This window comes from Oncorhynchus masou, chromosome 9 (assembly GCF_036934945.1).
Source record: "Oncorhynchus masou masou isolate Uvic2021 chromosome 9, UVic_Omas_1.1, whole genome shotgun sequence".
NCBI lineage: Eukaryota > Metazoa > Chordata > Actinopteri > Salmoniformes > Salmonidae > Oncorhynchus > Oncorhynchus masou.
The window spans coordinates 45,736,983-45,757,849 of NC_088220.1; the positions used below are offsets into that span (position 1 = coordinate 45,736,983).

General features: G+C 42.4%; 1 protein-coding gene across 2 annotated transcripts in view; it reads right to left on the reverse strand.

Moving 5' to 3' along the window:
- LOC135546043 (dedicator of cytokinesis protein 10-like) overlaps positions 1–6,123 on the reverse strand; it is a 181,778-nt gene extending 175,655 nt beyond the window's left edge. For both annotated transcript variants that reach the window (XM_064974130.1, XM_064974129.1), the window contains exon 1: positions 5,791–6,123. In XM_064974130.1, coding sequence (XP_064830202.1) covers positions 5,791–5,898 — 108 coding nt within the window. In that variant the 5' untranslated portion in view covers positions 5,899–6,123. The remainder of the gene's footprint in view (positions 1–5,790) is intronic.
- Positions 6,124–20,867: the final 14,744 nt, after the last annotated feature.

The following is a 20,867-nucleotide window of genomic DNA, read 5'->3' on the forward strand; positions in this document are numbered from 1 at the left end:
ACCTGATGGAGTCTGCAAAAGACCTGAAACTGGGACGGAGATTTGTCTTCCAACAAGACAATGATCCAAAACATAAAGCAAAATCTACAATGGAATGGTTCAAAAATAAACATATGCAAGTGTTAGAATGGCCAAGTCAAAGTCCAGACCTGAATCCAATCGAGAATCTGTGGAAAGAACTGAAAACTGCTGTTGACAAATTCTCTCCATCCAACCTCACTGAGCTCGAGCTGTTTTGCAAGGAGGAATGGGAAGAAATTTCAGTCTCTCGATGTGCAAAACTGATAGAGACATACCCCAAGCGACTTACAGCTGTAATGGCAGCAAAAGGTGGCGCTACAAAGTATTAACTTAAGGGGGCTGAATAATTTTGCACGCCCAATTTTTCAGTTTTTGATTTGTTAAAAAAGTTTGAAATATCCAATAAATGTCGTTCCACTTCATGATTGTGTCCCACTTGTTGTTGATTCTTCACAAAAAAATACAGTTTTATATCTTTATGTTTGAAGCCTGAAATGTGGCAAAAGGTTGCAAAGTTCAAGGGGGCCGAATACTTTCGCAAGGCACTGTATATACATACATACACACATACACATACACATATATATATATATATACTGAGATCATGTGACACTTAAATAAAGTCTACCTGTGTGCAATCTAACTAATTATGTGACTTCTGAAGGTAATTGGTTGCACCAGATCTTATGTAGGGGCTTCGTAGCAAAAGGGGTGAATACATATGCAGGCAACACTTTTCCGTCTTTTTTTTTTGAATTTTTGAAATAAGTAATTTTTTCCATTTCACTTCACCAAATTAAAAACTATTTTGTGTATGTCCGTTACATTAAATTTCAAATAAAAATCTATTTAAATTACAGGTTGTAATGCAACAAAATAGGAAAAACGCCATGGGGGATGAATACTTGTAAGGCACTGTAACTGAACTAAATCACTATCGGCCAGTAGCTGTCACTTCTCCCATCATGAAGTGCTTTGAGAGGCTAGTTAAGAATCATATCACCTTCCCCGACACCTTAGACCTAGACCCACTACAATTGTCATACCATTCCAATAGATCCACAGATGATGCAATCACTACTGCACTGCACATTGCCCTATCCCACCTGGAAAAGAGGAATACTTATGTGAGAATGCTGTTCATCGCCTACAGCTCAGTCTTCAACACCATAGTGCCCTCCAAGCTGTGAAACTGGTTCCTAGACTTCCTAACAGCCCGACCCCAGGCGGTGAAGGTAGGCAACAACATATCCGCCTCCACAGGGGTGCGTGCTCATGGCTATGCACATCTCCAACTCAATCATCTAGTTTGCTAACGACACAACAGTGGTAGGCCTGATTACCAAGAATGACGAGACAGCCTACAACAGGGATCATCACATGTCTACCCTGCTAGAGCTGCCAGGATCAAGTGTAAGTGCTGTTATTGTGAAGTGGAAAAATCTAGGAACGGGACCTCAATGCTGAAGCACGTAAAAAATTGTCTGTCCTCGATTGCAACACTCACTACCGAGTTCCAAACTGCCTCTGAAAGCAACGTCAGCACAATAACTGTTCGTTGGGAGCTTCATGAAATGGGTTTCCATTGCCAAGCAGCCACACACAAGCTTAAGATCACCATGTGCAATGCCAAGCATCGGCTGGAGTGGTGTAAAGCTTGCTGCCATTGGACTCTGGAGCAGTGGATATGCAATCTCTGGAGTGATCAATCACGCTTCACCATCTGGCAGTCCGACGGATAAATCTGGGTTTGGCGGATGCAAGGAGAACTCTACCTACCCCAATGCATTGTGCCAACTGTAAAGTTTAATGGAGGAGGAATAATGGTCTGGGGCTGTTTTTCATGGTTCGGGCTAGGCTCCTTAGTTCCAGCAAAGGTAAATCTTAACGCTACAGCATACAATGATATTCTAGCCGATTCTGTGCTTCAAACTTTGTGGCAACAGTTTGGGGAAGGCCCTTTCCTGTTTCAGCATGACAATGCCCCCTGGCACAAAGCGAGGTCCATACAGATATGGTTTGTCGAGATCAGTGTGGAAGAATTTGACTGGCCTGCACAAAGCCCTGACCTCAACCCCGTCAAACCCCTTTGGGATAAATTGGAACGCAGACTGAGAGTCAGGCCTAATAGCGCAAAATCAGAGCCCGACCTCACTAATGTTCTTGTGCAAGTCCCTACAGCAATGTTCCAACATCTAGTGGAAAGCCTTCCCAGAAGAGTGGACATATAGCGGCAAAATCAACTCCATATCAATGACCAGGTGTCCACATACATTTACAATAATAATAATAATGTCTCCACTGTATTTCTGACCAATTTGATGTTATTTTAAAATGAAAGAAAAAGGCTTTTCTTTCAAACACAAGGACATCTCTAGGTGACCGCAAACTTTTGAACGGTAGTGTACTGGACACTGACATTGCTCGTTCTCATGTTACTTGTTCTGATATTTCTTAAATGTATATACATTTTTTGTTTATTGAATTGCTAGATGTTACTGCACTGTTGGAGCTAGAAACATAAGCATTTCACTGCACCTGCAATAACATCTGCAAATCTGTGTACGCAACTAATAAACTTTGATTTGATTAGATTTTGACACACACAATGTACGACTGCATGAGCTCACACGCGCACACGCACACACACAACCCCACACAGTCACACACACGATGTATGCTCATACACACAGACATCACTACATTACATCACCTGTTCCTTTACATTGTACATATGTCATCCCCACATCTAAAGACCTGTAATAATGAAAGTTGGATTTGTCCTGTCCTTTACCTGTCAGGTGAGTCATCAGGGAGACTAGGCATCACACACACGGACAAGCAACCCCCCTTCACATCATGGCTCGCTCCTGGATAATACATTACCCACACACACACACACACACACACACACACACACACACACACACACAGAGCGAAAAAGGATTTGTCCTGTCCTTTACCTGTCAGGTGAGTCATCAGGGGGATATCAGGTGTCAAACACTGTCACATCCTAGCACTGTGTGTGTGTGGTACTATACAGGCTTGGCACAAATGGTGGGCAAGGACCTGTCATAATGAAAGTGAGTCACTGGGTTTTCCCACTCCTCTATAATTGTCGCTGCCCGTAGGTACAGATCTAGTATCAGCTTCCCCTCCCCCAATCCTAACCTTAACCATTACTGGGGAAAATGCAATACTGATCCAAGATCTGGGGGAAACTTCACCTTAAACCACAAATGTCATTTCAGAGCTGTGGTGGCAGTAACGTTAAGACTTGATGTGACAGCCAGGGTGACAGATACCTCAGAATAATTTCTAACACCTCACACATCCAACACTGATGTACTGATAAAAGCAGAGAGAATAGCATAGAAACCCATAGTGAAGATCTGTCTCAAAAATAATGATTGAAAATAAAAGGAGAGATGAGAAAAATAAGGGAGAATTGAGAATCAAAGCTGAGATATTAGCATGCACCTCAAGCACAACACACGTGCACACACACACACAGGCCAGCCCTATAGATAGTTACTAGTGGCGGTCGGTGCCGTTTAAGGTGAGGGAGGACGATGTTTCGTTTTTTTCACGAGCATGGCCTTATTTCTATTACAGCATATTGGATGACTGTCATTCATATTCCATTCATCCAGTTCAATGTAACATTGCTAGGTTTAGGCTAACTATAATGATACTCAAATGTTTCCTATACACATCATGAGGTTGCTACAACCTAGCTTACAAATAAAAGTTTAGAACACGTACGGAAATATTTTAGTAATCAAGGTGCTAGACAGTGACACATTCAATACCAAACAAAAGCCTCTATTGGACAAATTCAGGTATGTTTATCCCCATTTTGTTCCCTTTGCTTCCGTTTTAGGAACATGTTTTAAACAGAATTGGTGGAATGAACACACCCCTGATCACCCGTAAACACAGTTCACGTTCATAGCAGCGACATACAAACAGCATGATCACTTTGCTCATTGTATATTCCTTCTTGCATCTACACGCTCTACAGTGCTCACAGCCTACATTGTCACCATATTAGCTAACGTCATAGTCAACATGGCTACTAGAATTAAAACGTTAGAAAACAATCATGAGGTGTACAGAAAGCAGTTTAGCAGTTACACCGGTGGGCCCTGGTGGCAATACATTTCTAAAACCAAAAGCCTACCTTGACTTGGAAGACTTCCACTGTTGGATAGCCATGGTCAGCTAGCTAACATAGCATCCCTTGCTGTTTGAGCCAGGTGTTTGACTAGGCTAAACTAGCTAGCTGCATTTTCTGGCCAAGTAGGTGAAAGTTTAAAAAGAAATACAACAATATATAGCTCTCTGCTTCTAAGTCATTTTTTAAAGGGAAGAATTTGTTCAAAACTGTTCAACTATTGTATTTTTCTTTGAGTCAACTACTCACCACATTTTATGCACTGCAGTGCTAGCTAGATGTAGCTTATGCTTTCAGTACTAGATTCATTCTCTGGTCCTTTGATTGGTGGACAACATGTCAGTTCATGCTGCAAAAGAGCTCTGATAGGTTGGAGGACGTCCTCCGGACGTTGTCATAATTACTGTGTAAGTCTATGGAAGGGGTGAGAACCATGAGCTTCTTAGGTTTTATATTGAAGTCAATGTACCCAGAGGAAGACTAAAACTAGCTGTCCTCCGGCTACACCATGATGCTACCCCAGAGAGTGCTGTAAAAGCTACTGTGGACCTTCATTGCAAAACAGTGTGTTTTAATCAATGGTTAGGTGACATAAAACTATACTAAATATATTCATATTACAATAGAATAACTTTAATATTTCACTATTTTTTTTTTTAAATGACTGAGGATGGTCCTTCACCTCCTCCTCTGAGCAGCCTCCACTGGTACGCACTACACAAACATCTGCCAGAGCCAATTAATGTTAATTAAATGTCAATCCAACCGAAATGTGTGATTGTTTTTTTTGTATTTGTATTATTATTATCATTATTATTTATTTATACACAACTGGTCTGATGTTACTGCCGCATACGTCATTCAGTATCTTCATCTTGAAGCAGGAGGGCATTTCCCGCGGAAAGATAAGGACTAGGCTACACCAGGTCCTTTATTTATTTATTTCCCGGGGGCAGCATGGAAAATACCGAAAACCACTAGAGAATACACGGCTGCTTCAATTTTAGCAGCCAATCTCCTTACATTTAAAACGTTGAGATGGGCAACGTTAAGAATACGCATTCACAACCTCGACATATATCATCCGAAAATCACTGGAGAATACACGGCTGCTTCGATTTGAGCAGCAAATCACCTTACATTTAAAACGTTGAGGTGGGCAACGTTAAGAATACGCATTCACAACCTCGACCCATATCCTCTTCAAATGCAACATTGTAGCCCATTCAAGAAAATCCTTCACATGAATGCAACATTGTCTCTCGCAGCATCAAGACAAACTCCCCTTCACCGAAAACTTGCAGGCATATCACAGTTGATATCACCATTCAAATTTAGCAGCTGTGTTCATTCAACCCTAATCGCATTAACACAATTATGAATGTCAAGTTCGTCAGGATCTGGGCGCAATGGTGCGGCACGCATCTCCAACAATCAATTCAAAAATCAACGGGTGGCTATAGCGTCATTGTAGGTACAGGGGGGCGGTGAGTGAATAAAAAAACACTACACGTTGAGCTCTAACAATATAGGCCTACTCAGCATTACTGAATAAGGTACAGTCATAACCTTTGTTTTTCCCATTGACCCACCGTCACTGCCGAATGCCTGACAGCGTTGGATGCCGTCTGCCTTATCTCCGCCGCACTCCCGGGCTTGAGCAGGTTCTTCGTGAATCTCCGGGTCGATTCCGCTGCCATTTCAGAACGGTCCACACTATTCCTCTGGTTCAAGCGCCGACGTTCGCTCAGATTTCCAACGCGTGTGTCTATTACAAATCCAATGTATACGCCAGCAACGGCTCTGCTCCCCTCCTCGTCTCGCTGCTGCTTCTACTAGGCTACTAGTACTACACAGCAGCCCTGCTTGCGTAGGCTACAGATGCCTATTCAGCGAGATTCTACCAATGCCCGTGCGCTACAGAGTCAAAGGAAGCGGAACTAATGGCCCATCTCTCTCCAACCCCTGGGCTGCAAGAAGCCTTGAAACTATTAACGTTTTAATAATTTAACATAGGCTGGGATTTTCCCAAACACAGTACGCCCAAATCCCAGCTATTTGATGAGGATTATCTGTTGCTATAAGTCTACGAAACGTTCAAATTGGTCATACAACTAAATTCTAAAAGGCTTGCAATAACAGTGACCATTATGCCCATCTTTTGGCCTCTGCCACAGGCCTAGACTAGGCCAAGGAGAGAGGAGAATAACATCCAGAATGTCATCAACTCATCAGCAGTCCACTCAGGACCATCGTTAGAGAGGGAGGAAAAATGGTCACACAGCGACCTATTGTGGTAGAATAGGATAGTGCAAGTCGTTAATTAATGTTTTTTTTTCTATAGGTAGTATTATCATAATAGGCTACACAATGCTGTGGCATGGTTGCAACATTGTTGGGCCCTATACTGTATATCCACGTTGAATTACAAGCCCTCGTCGGATATGATCAATATGCCTATCTGGTATGTTCACATTGAACCATTAATAAGTCATACTTTGCATTAATGACAATGTTAGCTGGCTATCAGTAAGGAATCAACGCAAAATGTCCTACACATTTGACAAGTCCAAACCATTGCCTATGTCCTTCTGAAAACATGATTCCCATATGATGATGGCAATCCAATAGACATACATTCGTCCACTCTTGTCCTTCTCGTGCTTCTGCACAAAGCATTCAAGTGAACCATCCCGTCCACGGATGTCAAAATGTCCAGATGTTTTGGTTTCTTGAGTCTTGGTTGCAAAGTGAGGAGACATCGACCTTCGCGTGGGTGTTTCCCGTCGCCAAAATAGCCATGGAGACCTAGATAATAGACTACTTCATAGGCCGACCATTTGGCTTTGGTAATTAATGGGAAATGTGGCTTCCATGGAGATCTTGGCAGTTAAGCTCTATGGACTTGTATCTTACCTTAAGGCAACAGAGCAGACATCCGCAGACGAAGGCATTTTTAAATAGTTGGATGATGTCTAAGGAGACCTACCGCATAAGTTTCCATAAAACACGTGTCCAACTTAGCTTAGTTGATTCTAAAGAAGATTTATCCGTAGTTTGATGGAATAAGGAATCCGTACTCATTTGTTGTACTCTGGCTCCCCCGTTTGTCCACTCTTCAGTACTGCAGCTGTATGAGAAATAATAATTACACCAAATTTGCAATTGTATGCATTTCCTTCATTTCTTAATTTTCTTGAAGATGTTTAGTGCTTTGAAGGCTTTCAGGACTTTGCAGTTTTTCAAGGACGGCTTGTTGGTCTTGTTTGTTTTCCAGGGCTTGGGGGTGGTCTTGGTCAGGAAACCAGGTTCGCTTATTTTCTGCTTCTCTGAGGTTAGTTGAAAAAACCTAGAAAGAAAATCACAGCACTTATAGACAACTGTCCGCAATGTCACTATAAGAGTAGATATTGACTAATGCAAAGTTCACGTACTATCGGAGTTATCGAATCTTCCTAGTTCCGACTAGGAAGGTTCACTTGAACGACTCTCCAAATCGAAATTACATTTGGGAAATTGAGAGAGGTTTGTTTTCAGAGTTGTGACGTTTCACCACTGTCCTTTTACCTTTTCAACCAAAAGATAACTACAACCTTATCAATATGGATAATTAGGCTACATTTGACATTTGATAATGTAGCTAGTTTGGCCATACAGTCAATGTTAAGCAAGCTAGCTAACTTTATTATTACCAACGTCACCTAGCTTGTCAAGCTAACTAAAATTGTATTGGTTGAATAATTATTCTGACCAAAAAGCACAGGAATGAAACAAAGTCGTATTTTCGACATCACAACTAGAAAGTAGGAAGTTCCGACGAGCACGTGAGCTCGGCATAAACACTCAACAGCCCCAAAAAAGGGTTGTTGCTGTAGGTTTAAGTCTCATAGAATGTAAAGTTTATTTAATTTTTATTTTCACCTTTATTTAACCAGGTATGCTAGTTGAGAACAAGCTCTCATTTGCAACTGTGACCTGGCCAAGATAAAGCGTAGCAATTCAACACATACAACAACACAGAGTTACACATGGAATAAACAAAACATACAGTCAATAATACAGTAGAACAAAAGAAAACAAAAAGTCTATATTTCAGTGAGTGCAAATGAGGTAAGTTAAGGAAATAAATAGGCCATGGTGGCGAAGTAATTACAATATAGCAATTAAACACTGGAATGGTAGATCGGCAGAAGATGAATGCGCAAAGTACGTTTTAGGGTTTAAAATGGGATTACATTTACATTTTACATTTAAGTCATTTGGCAGACGCTCTTATCCAGAGCGACTTACAAATTGGTGAATTCACCTTATGACATCCAGTGGAACAGCCACTTTACAATAGTGCATCTAAATCATTTAAGGGGGGGTGAGAAGGATTACTTATCCTATCCTAGGTATTCCTTAAAGAGGTGGGGTTTCAGGTGTCTCCGGAAGGTGGTGATTGACTCCGCTGTCCTGGCGTCGTGAGGGAGTTTGTTCCACCATTGGGGGGCCAGAGCAGCGAACAGTTTTGACTGGGCTGAGCGGGAACTGTACTTCCTCAGTGGTAGGGAGGCGAGCAGGCCAGAGGTGGATGAACGCACCCTTGTTTGGGTGTAGGGCCTGATCAGAGCCTGGAGGTACTGCGGTGCCGTTCCCCTCACAGCTCCGTAGGCAAGCACCATGGTCTTGTAGCGGATGCGAGCTTCAACTGGAAGCCAGTGGAGAGAGCGGAGGAGCGGGGTGACGTGGGAGAACTTGGGAAGGTTGAACACCAGACGGGCTGCGGCGTTCTGGATGAGTTGTAGGGGTTTAATGGCACAGGCAGGGAGCCCAGCCAACAGCGAGTTGCAGTAATCCAGACGGGAGATGACAAGTGCCTGGATTAGGACCTGCGCCGCTTCCTGTGTGAGGCAGGGTCGTACTCTGCGGATGTTGTAGAGCATGAACCTACAGGAACGGGCCACCGCCTTGATGTTAGTTGAGAACGACAGGGTGTTGTCCAGGATCACGCCAAGGTTCTTAGCGCTCTGGGAGGAGGACACAATGGAGTTGTCAACCGTGATGGCGAGATCATGGAACGGGCAGTCCTTCCCCGGGAGGAAGAGCAGTTCCGTCTTGCCGAGGTTCAGCTTGAGGTGGTGATCCGTCATCCACACTGATATGTCTGCCAGACATGCAGAGATGCGATTCGCCACCTGGTCATTAGAAGGTGGAAAGGAGAAGATTAATTGTGTGTCGTCTGCATAGCAATGATAGGAGAGACCATGTGAGGTTATGACAGAGCCAAGTGACTTGGTGTATAGCGAGAATAGGAGAGGGCCTAGAACAGAGCCCTGGGGGACACCAGTGGTGAGAGCGCGTGGCGAGGAGACAGATTCTCGCCACGCCACCTGGTAGGAGCGACCTGTCAGGTAGGACGCAATCCAAGCGTGGGCCGCGCCGGAGATGCCCAACTCGGAGAGGGTGGAGAGGAGGATCTGATGGTTCACAGTATCGAAGGCAGCCGATAGGTCTAGAAGGATGAGAGCAGAGGAGAGAGAGTTAGCTTTAGCAGTGCGGAGCGCCTCCGTGATACAGAGAAGAGCAGTCTCAGTTGAATGACTAGTCTTGAAACCTGACTGATTTGGATCAAGAAGGTCATTCTGAGAGAGATAGCGGGAGAGCTGGCCAAGGACGGCACGTTCAAGAGTTTTGGAGAGAAAAGAAAGAAGGGATACTGGTCTGTAGTTGTTGACATTGGAGGGATCGAGTGTAGGTTTTTCAGAAGGGGTGCAACTCTCGCTCTCTTGAAGACGGAAGGGACGTAGCCAGCGGTCAGGGATGAGTTGATGAGCGAGGTGAGGTAAGGGAGAAGGTCTCCGGAAATGGTCTGGAGAAGAGAGGAGGGGATAGGGTCAAGCGGGCAGGTTGTTGGGCGGCCGGCCATCACAAGAAGCGAGATTTCATCTGGAGAGAGAGGGGAGAAAGAGGTCAGAGCACAGGGTAGGGCAGTGTGAGCAGAACCAGCGGTGTCGTTTGACTTAGCAAACGAGGATCGGATGTCGTCGACCTTCTTTTCAAAATGGTTGACGAAGTCATCTGCAGAGAGGGAGGAGGGGGAGGAGGATTCAGGAGGGAGGAGAAGGTGGCAAAGAGCTTCCTAGGGTTAGAGGCAGATGCTTGGAATTTAGAGTGGTAGAAAGTGGCTTTAGCAGCAGAGACAGAGGAGGAAAATGTAGAGATGAGGGAGTGAAAGGATGCCAGGTCCGCAGGGAGGCGAGTTTTCCTCCATTTCCGCTCGGCTGCCCGGAGCCCTGTTCTACTTCCCTAAATCCCTTTCTATAGGATCCATTCAGATGTACACTCATCAATAAACTTTTCTTATGTTCTTATCTTTTTAAAGGAGACCGGGATCTCCTTCTGTAGTAGGAAGTAGAAGCTAGAGAGAGACAAGTATGTCGATGAAGACGGAGAGGAAGGACACGGACAGACACCGAGTCGTGACTAGAACCCATTAGAAATGCATTAGAAATGTGTGCAAAGACATCCGATCACATAAATATGACCCAATAGGAGTGTTGATACTGGGGCTTATGGTTTAGTTTAAGTACTTGGAACCTTAGTTTACTATTGAGCGATTATGGATCAGTAGTTGGCAGGCTGTCTTACTTAGGCTTACTTACATGTTGCTTTTCCTCGTGTTTGCCTTGAATCAGGGCTTTGGTCCTGTGAAAGGACAAACACCAATGTAATGTGAATGAGAACAAATCCGAACATGATCAAACTAATATCACATCCACTTACAGCTTGTTCAGAGTCTGTCTATACATCCTCTCAGTGATATGGAGTTTTTGATGTAGAGAGGATTTATTCTCTTCAAGCTGCCAAATTGTGTCTGTTGCAAAGTAAACAGACATCATAAAGTAAAGAAACATATCAATACAGAATAAAGTGATTTTGGCTAATGGGACATATGTTGTGTGTTTGTAATAGTCTATGTGTCTATTCATGAAAAATCACATTGATTAACTCTTTGGTCCTAACCCAGTTTACTTACTTACTAATGGCGCTACCTACTCCAGACGACTAGTTTTTTAAATCATGAGCAAAACAGATTTCATTTTATTTGGAATGCTAAGCCAGACAAAATAAAGCATACCTAATTATATCATGAATATGAGTTTGGGGGGCTAAAATTATTCCAAATGAAATCTTTAAACCTCTCACCAAAAGCTTCACTCATACAAAAGTTATGCTTAAACCCCAAATGGTTCTCCAGTAGATTATTAAAGGCTAATCCTTTGTTTAAAAAAAACATTTTTGCTTTTATACAGATTACAGCTCCTCATTTCTGATTTACTGTTGTTGTTTTTAAGAATCGCCTTTCTTAAACAAGCCCGTAATAAGCTGGTTAAAATTGCAGTTTTATCCTCCATAAAGATAGAACAAATATTACAACAAATGTTATGGTTAAACTCAAATATAGTAATGAATTTTAAAAAAACATTCTTTATGGAATAAAGAAAAAGTAATATATTTATTAACGATATTAGGAATAGGTGGAGATATCGAAAATATATCAGAATGTCTGCTCAATCCAAACTTACAACCAACTGATTGCAGCATAATCACAAAAATGTAGGATGCAAGTGGAAAAGGGAGAAGGTAGGGAACTTGTTTGTCTGCCATATATTAAAGAAAAAATTGGCATAAATAGAAAAATATACCAGTTTCATTTGAGGACAAAAATGTGGACAGCTGCGCCATAGAGGTTGCAAAATAAATGGGAAGATATTTTTGATGTACCAATTCCATGGCACATGGTTTATGAACTGGTACAAAAAATAACACTTGATTTAACACTTTAAAAAGGAAAGAAATTCCATAAATTAAGTTTTAACAAGGCACACCTGTTAATTGAAATGCATTCCTCACAAAGCTGGTGAAGAGAATGCCAAGAGTATGCAAAGCTGTCATCAAGGCAAAGAGTGGCTACTTTGAGGAATCTAAAATCTAATTTGATTTGTTTAACACTTTTTTTGTTACTACATGATTATGTTATTTCGTAGTTTTGATGTCTTCACTATTATTCTACAATGTAGAAAATAGTACAAATAAAGAAAAAGCCTTGAATGAGTAGATGTGTCCAAACTTTTGACTGGGTACTGTAAGTATTCAGACCCTTTACTCAGTACTTTGTTGAAGCACCTTTGGAAGCGATTACAGCTTTGCGTCTTCTTGGGTATGATACTACAAGCTTGCCGCACCTGTATTTGGGGAGTTTCTCCCATTCTTCTCTGCAGATCCTCTCAAGCTCTGTCAGGTTGGATGGGGAGTGCCTGCACATCTATTTTCAGGTCACTCCAGCGATGTTAGATCGGGATCAAGTCCGGGCTGTGGCTGGGCCACTCAAGGACTTGTCCCGAAGCCTCTCCTGTGTTGTCTTGGCTGTGTGCTTAGGGTCATTGTCCTGTTGGAAGGTGAACCTTCACCCCAGTCTGAGATCCTGAGTGCTCTGGAGCAGGTTTTCATCAAGTATCTCTTTGTATTTTGCTCCATTCATCATTCCCTCGATCCTGACTAGTCCCCCAGTCCCTGCCACTAAAAAACATCCCCACAGCCTGATGCTGCAATTACCATGCTTCACCATAGTGATGGTGCCAGGATTTCTCTAGATGTGACACTTGGCATTCAGACCAAAGAGTTCAACCTTGGTTTCATCAGACCAGATAATCTTGTTTCTCATGGTCTGAGAGTCCTTTAGGGTGCCTTTTACTGAGGAGTGGCTTCCGTCTGGCCACTCTACCATAAAGGCCTGATTGGTGGAGAGCTGCAGAGATGGTTGTCCTTTTGGAAGGTATTTATTTTATATATATATACATTTGCAAACATTTCTATAAACCTGTTTTCGCTTTGTCATTATGAAGTATTGTGGGTAGATTGATAAGGATTTTTTATTTATTGAATCCATTTTAGAATAACGCTGTAACGTTAACAAAACGTGGAAAAAAGGAAGGGGTCTGAATACTTTCCGAATGCACTGTATGGCAATGAACTATTTGCATATAGCTCTACTGCAGCTCTGATTGGTTATGCCGCACTGGTCTAGAGTACGGGCTGAGTAGTGTGCAGTAGAATCCTAATCCGATGCGTTCTGCCTACAACAAATAGTTCGTTTTGTTTCGGTATGTTGCATTGAAAGTGGCTAATGAGTAAAGGGAAACGTACACGAGTGAAAGGAAACCTTGACTGCGTTAATTAACAGGAAAAACTCTAGAAAGTTGAGTGAAGTTCAATCTGGTGCTTCTCTCTGTTGTGTAATATTTCTGCGCTCTGCGGGGCAGTCTTGAGGAGCTGCGCGGCAGTCTCTGGTAACTGGTAACCACGCTTAGAGGGAGCATTGGTGTTGATACCTACGTATATTTTAGCAATTACATTTACCTTTTATACTTAAGTATATTTATAACAAAATACCTTTAGACTTTTACTCAAGTGGTATTTTACTCGGTGACTTTCAATTTAACCTGATTTGGGGCCCAATACATCACTGGGGTCAAGCTTCCTACCATACAGGACCTATATAGTAGGCAGTGTCAGAGGAAGGACCAAAAAATTGTCAAGGATTCCAGCCACCCAAGTCATAGACTGTTCTCTCTGCTACCGAACGGCAAGCGGTACCGGAGCGCCAAGTCTAGATCCAAAAGGCTCCTTAACAGCTTCTACACCCAAGCTATAAGACTGCTGAAGAATTAATCAAATGTCCACCTCGCTGTTTATCTATGCATAGTCACTTTACCTCAACCTACATGTACAAACTACCTCGACTAACCTGTACCCCCGTGACTCGGTACCCCCTGTATATAGCCACGTAATTGTTATGGAATTTTATAGCGTTACTTTTTATTTTTTACTTTAGTTTATTTAGTAAATATTTTCTTAGCTCTATTTTATGAACTGTATTGTTGGTTATTAAGAGCTTGTAAGTATCAGTGGCACACCCCCACCTGTTTTGAGCCCCACATTTTTAGCAAAAAGTTATTTTTGCATTAATACGTGTCACATATCAGTTTGCAAACAATGTACCAAAAATATATAATTTAGTTAATATAGCCGCATATAAGCATGGTCTCTTTTTTTGTTTTCTTGAGTAAGGCAGCTCCAAAATGCAGGTGTTTCAGCCGAGCTCAGTGCTTTCTGTGGTGGTGGGGCAAGCCAGCAGAAAATACAGCGTTGCGCCGTGATTGGCTCAGTGTTCTATACCTCATGGGGACACTAAGTCACCGCCAAGTCTAAGGGTAGACCTCTAAAATTCTAGCCCCCTGGGTGCTGCCATATAGTTACATCAGAAGTGCCAATCCAAGAAGGCTCAAGGTCATTGGCCACAGATAAAATGACATCAAATCACATTATATGTACAATAGCTTTTGATTGAAGTTCAATCTGGTGCTTCTCTCTGTTGTCAACATCATACTTTCAAACTCTTAGCTTGCAGTCATCATCATGAATCAAGTCAACAATCTACTGGTAAATCCTTTTAATAATGACAAGAAATTATAGACATATCGGTGCTCCTCGGCCATTGGACATAAACATTACACAACAAGTTGGAAACGTCAAATTCAGCAATGAGTGGTTTGAGAGAAATCTGTGACTGCTGTGTGGTCCCAAATCTGGGATTAAGAGGCTCTTTTCCATGTTTAAAATGGTAAACATTCAACATTGGCATGCTGTCAATTAAGCATGATTTGTGCCATGCTCCAAAAAACTTTTAACTCAGACCTGCGAAAACTTGACTTCAGTGAGTTCAAGACAACTGGGAAGTCGAGAATAAATGAGCTGGGAAAATACGTTTTGAACGGTCATCTAACTCGGAATTGTAAATCCATCCTCTTTCTAGAGATACGACCTGGAGATCAATGACATCATCAAGATTCAACCTTGTTTTTCTTCAGAGTTCCAGGTTGTTTTGAAAGCACCATAAATCCAGAGAATGCCAGACTTTGATGACAAAATTTGCCCGCAAAGGACCGTCGCGCCACCTTCCTGTTCAAGTGAGCACAGCACATTTATCGGCATAAATTATGTAATATGCCAGGAAGATATGTACACTGTAGCTAAGTACGTAAGCATATGTTGTGTAGTAAGATGTTAGTAGCCCATGTGCCTCACCCTAATAATTTGGTCTATTTACCACTCTTAAATTTGCCTACTGTTCTGACTTGGTGGTGCACATGTAGCTTATAACCTGTGTTTGAGAAATATAATAATTGAATATTGAAAGAGCTTTTATTGTCTTCTTAAATGCCCCCTTTATTTATCCAATGGTTTCTCACTTGGTGTACAGGGTGAACACTGTAAGAACGCCCGTGTTTTGAATTCTGTCTCTGTACATTTCAAAAGTGCTAAACAAATAGTTATATCGACTACGTCCGTCCTAGCTCGCTCATTAATGTCTTACAGAAATTACGGATTGCCTCTTATCCACTCGTCCTCCCCTTATTCCATAGTTTGTACATCTCAATTCTCATTAGAAACCACATTTGTTTAAGGAAGTCAGCCATATCAGCTATGTTTTTTTTAAAGACAGTAAATGAGGCTGAATGAAATGTTTCGCTGACAGAAAATGCTCCGCTGATAGCCAGATGTAGCAGTGGTAAGGTGTTGGGACTGCTGTTGGGACAGATTTATGTAGGCCCTAACAGTTTGTGGGCACCGTTGTAGTGCATTTAATGTATTGTTTAGTGTTGTGTAGTGGCTTTGCTGGCATGCATCCCACTTTAAATGTTTTTGCCCCACCAAGGTTTACATGCTAAAAATCGGCACTGTGGCCTACTTTGGGGAAACAAAATACTAAATCAATAGATAAGAATGCGTCCAAACAATATAAGTGAAATTATAAACTAGGTGGTTCTTGCCCTGAATGTTGATTGGCTGACAGCTGTGGTATATTAGACCGTATACCACAGGTATGACAAAAACATTTATTTTAACTGCTCTAATTACATTGTTAGCCTGTGTATAATAGCAATAAGGCACCTCGGGGGTTTGTGATATATGGCCAATATACCGCGGCTAAGGGCTGTGTTCAGGCACTCTGCGTGGCGTCATGCGTAAGAACAGCCCTTAGACCGTGGTATATTGGCCATATACCACACCCCCTTGGGCCTTATTGCTTAATTAAACAATGTGCTGAGTCCGCTTCATCACACAGTAGGCCTATAATAAGTGTTTGAATTAAAGGCATCCATTGGGTTTAACATAAAAACTGAAGATAATAACACATTTAAAATCAGATGCTCTGGTGTCTGGTCCCTAACAGCTTGTTAAGCCTATACATTTTAATCGATGTTGTGCGTTCATACTGCTAAAGATTTTATGAATTACAAATTAAAACTAGCTAGACTAACTAAATTAAATCAGGGGGCGGGTGCTTAGGCTACTTTCGAAGGTCAACTGTTAAACCAAAAGATCTTAGGCTACTTTATTCTGTAGGCCTATTTCCTGATAGGCAGTGGTCTAAGACACTGCATCTCAGTGCAAGAGGAATCCAGGCTGCATCACATCCGGCCGTGATTGGGAGTCCCATAGGTTAAACATTTCAATTCATTCATTTACCCATTTGCAATCCTCCAAGATAAGTTCATGCGATGTTCAAGTGCATGAACACCTGCAACAGTCACAAGAAAGAAGATTTGTTTTTATTTTCATAAATAAGTCTATAGGCCCTAAGTTCCCCTTTGTGTGTATGCTAATTTTAGAGTCTCGAGCTCCATGTCTTCTGTCATTGTCACTATCAAGTCCGCCATTATGCGTATGTAACTGATGTGAAATGGCTAGCTAGTTAGCGGTGGTGCGCGCTAATAGCGTTTCAATCGGTGACGTCACTCGCTCTGAGACCTTGAAGTAGTTGTTCCCCTTGCTCTGCAAGAGCCGTGGCTTTTGTGGAGGGATGGGTAACGATGCTTCGAGGGTGGCTGTTGTCGAAGTGTGCAGAGGGTCCCTGGATCGAGCCCAGGTAGGGGCGAGGAGAGGGACGGAAGCTATACTGTTACACGTATGCACTTTGGTAATGGAATCTAGGCTTACGACAGGAAATAGACCTCTTATTTTTCTACATATAACTATTTCAGGTTCTCCTCAGCTAAAATTCAACGTTTAATAATTAGTCTATAACAATTTAACTACCATTAAAAAAACTTTTAGATACCCTAATAAGCATTCCTTCTCTGTTTCCATCTATAGTTGACCTTTTTGACATCAATGTTACAGCACAGTGTTGACCACAAGATGGAGACAGAGTAAAGGAAATCGACATATCAAAATGGAAATAGATTCTCAAACATACAGGAAGGTTACTACTACAGGTTGCTGTAACTCATTTCAGTATGTGAAGTATAGCAACCTGTTTGCACACAATGAATGAATAGGCTTGTGGGTTCTTTTATTGGAATGCATTTAGCACCATAACGGACAGTCTAACTATACAGCTAAACTAGTGTTTCATTCCATGATTTGTATTAGAGAAAGAGTTTTAGTCAAATAAAGAAGACGGAGAGATATACTGTCCTAAAATTAACCTTGCTCCTATCGGCTGTTTTTCATGCATGTCTGAGCACACTCACACACACACACACACACACACACACACACACACACACACACACACACACACACACACACACACACACACACACACACACACACACACACACACAGACATGCACATGCACACACACACACACACACACACACACACACACACACACACACACACACACACACACACACACACAGACATGCACATGCACATGCACACACACACACACACACACACACACACACACACACACACACACGCACGCACGCACACACACACACAGACATGCACATGCACACACACACACACACACACACACACACACACACACACACACACACACACACACACACACACACACACACACACACACACACACACACACACACACACACACACATACACATGTACAAACACACATGCACAAACACATGCTCTCTCTCTCTTTCTCTCTCTCTCTCTCTCTCTTTCTATCTCTCTCTCTCTAATATACCAGATGTTTTATTGGGAGGTATCACATGAACATGTGCAGTCTGACAGGTCATCTCGTCTCACCCCAGCGTTGAGGACAGAGCCAGGCCAGCAGCTAGCCTCCAGGGAGGAGGAGGAGGGAGAGGGAGAGGAGAAGGGGAGGCTGGGGCCCGAAGGAGCCCAGGCAGGATCACATATCTCTGGGCTAATTTCTCACATGGTGGAGGAGCCTTCCATCTCATTTCCTCCTCCAAGCCCAACATCCTCCCAGGAAAATAATTTACAAGGTAACAAAATAGGATTGTGTGTCTGACTGAGAGCAATATTGTCCTCCCACCCAGTCCGGAGAGTGTGAGTGAGAATGAGAGGGAGAGAAGGAGAGAGGGGAGAGATGGTGTGCAGCACTGCCAGAGAAAGACAAGCTGATGGTGGATATACGACCCCAGAGCGAGGGAGAGGGGGAGCGAGACAAAGGTGAGAAGGGAGAGCAAGGCAGAGAGGAATATGGAAATAGAGGGAGAGACAAAGGGGCTACAGAGAGATTGAGAGGGAGAGAGTGAGAAAGGAAGAGAGACAGATCGTGTAGTCTATTGTTTCACACCTGAGGCCAACATGGTGGCAGGAGTGTGTCAGTATTGAGCAACACTCCTACACAGACTGGCTGTAGGGTCTCTCACCTGCACATCCTATCAGTAGACATAGCACCAGTTGCACTAAACATTTGTACAAAGTCATGCAAAATTACATTTAGGTTATGGGAAGGTAAAAGATAGAGAGTGGATTTAAATTTTAGATTTAAATTTAGTGTTTTGAATTATTATTATTTTTGCAAAATTGAGAAAGTCAGGTCCCTTAATTTCTCTTTCTCTAGGGAGCCTGTTGGATCGCTCTACTTCTGCATCCCCTAATGGCACCCTATACCCTATATAGTGCACTACTTTTGACCAGGGAACAAAGGGCTTTGGTCAATTGTAGTGCACTATATAGGGAATAAATAGGGTGCAATTTAAGACAGAACCTACTTCTCCTGGACAGGTGTTAATTACCTGCATTTTCATCAACAACCCATGTGGAAGAGGGGAGGCTAGATAAAATGCCAGGGTTTAAGACTTCCACGTTTCTCTCAATGCTGAGTTGCACATTTCAGAATCTTCTAATGTCCCTGAAACAGCACAGACAGGCTGTGAACAACCTATAGACCTGCCTTTCCACTTAGGAATGGGATGGGGATGAATGAAAGTGTGTCAACACAGGATAGGTGTGTGTATGTCATTCCGTACTCTGAATAAATATAGAAGAGACATAAGTATTTAAATACTAAAGTTTGCGTTCAGTTAAAAGAAGACAAAAAAATGTTTGTATGAAGGTCATTGGGATACTTTGCTGTATTGACCTAAATTACAGGATTTTGATGAGCAAACTTTAGGATGGAAGGTTTACCCATGGAGCTAGTATAATTCAATGGGTTTACCTCTCTTTTAATTGATAATGAATAATCCACTATTTTTTTGAAGAGTGCCTCCTGGCTGCAATTTGAGGAATTGCAACTAACAATATGAGCACTTTTAACAGTTCATGGTGCATTTTATTATCAACAACAAACCAATTTTTCTAATAACTATGAATATGCTATAGGTCTATTGTTTTACTTGCTCACCCAGTTTGAGTCCATGACCATCTGTGTGTGTTAGAATGGAAAGGAATTAATTGTAAATCATTGTCTTGCTGTAATGTAATAATAACACAGCCCACACCCTAGTCCTGCTCTATGCATTAAACTGAGGCCATCAACTGACAGATACTTCAGTACTCCTCTGTCTCTGTGGAACTCATTGAGGGACTCAATTAATCCGAACACACACAGGTGAAGAGGTATTTCAAGGCTAAGCGGAAAATCACTGAAGTGTGTGTGTGTGTCAGTGTGTGTGTGTGTGTGTGTGTGTGTGTGTGTGTGTGTGTGTGTGTGTGTGTGTGTGTGTGTGTGTGTGTGTGTGTGTGTCTGTGAGCCAAGCCAGATGTGGAGAAATGTGCACAGGGATTTATTTTATATTTAACTAGGCAAATCAGTTAAGAACAAATTCTTATTAACAATAATGGCCTTCCCCAGACAACGCTGGGCCAATTGTGTGACGCCCTATGGGACTCCCAATCACGGCCGGATGTGATGCAGCCTGGATTCCTCTCAGTATCTTAGACCACTGCGCCACTCAGGAGCAGGGAGAGCAGCATAGAACACACAGGAGAGGAACCAAAGTGTGGGTTATGACAGTAAGTTTAAGCAAACACACACACACACACACACACACACACACACACATCCTCTCCAGTGTGCACTGAGTCTCAGGTGTGTTTTAACTGCAGCACCAGCAGCGGTAATTAGTGATGTCTCAGAGTGTGCCTTCACTTTTAAACGTGTTAATTAATAATGATCCCACTCCCGTCCCAGCCCTGTTTGTTTCTCAGGGTACGGGCTTGCCTGATTAGTGTTCCTCAGAGCCAAAGGGATTCATTCATAAGTGTCCTTGTCACCTACCGAGTCTCCAACCGGCCCTGAGTGTACTGGTACAGAGATAAGCTATGTTTCTTAAACATGCTTAGTGTGTGTGTGTGTGTGTGTGTGTGTGTGTGTGTGTGTGTGTG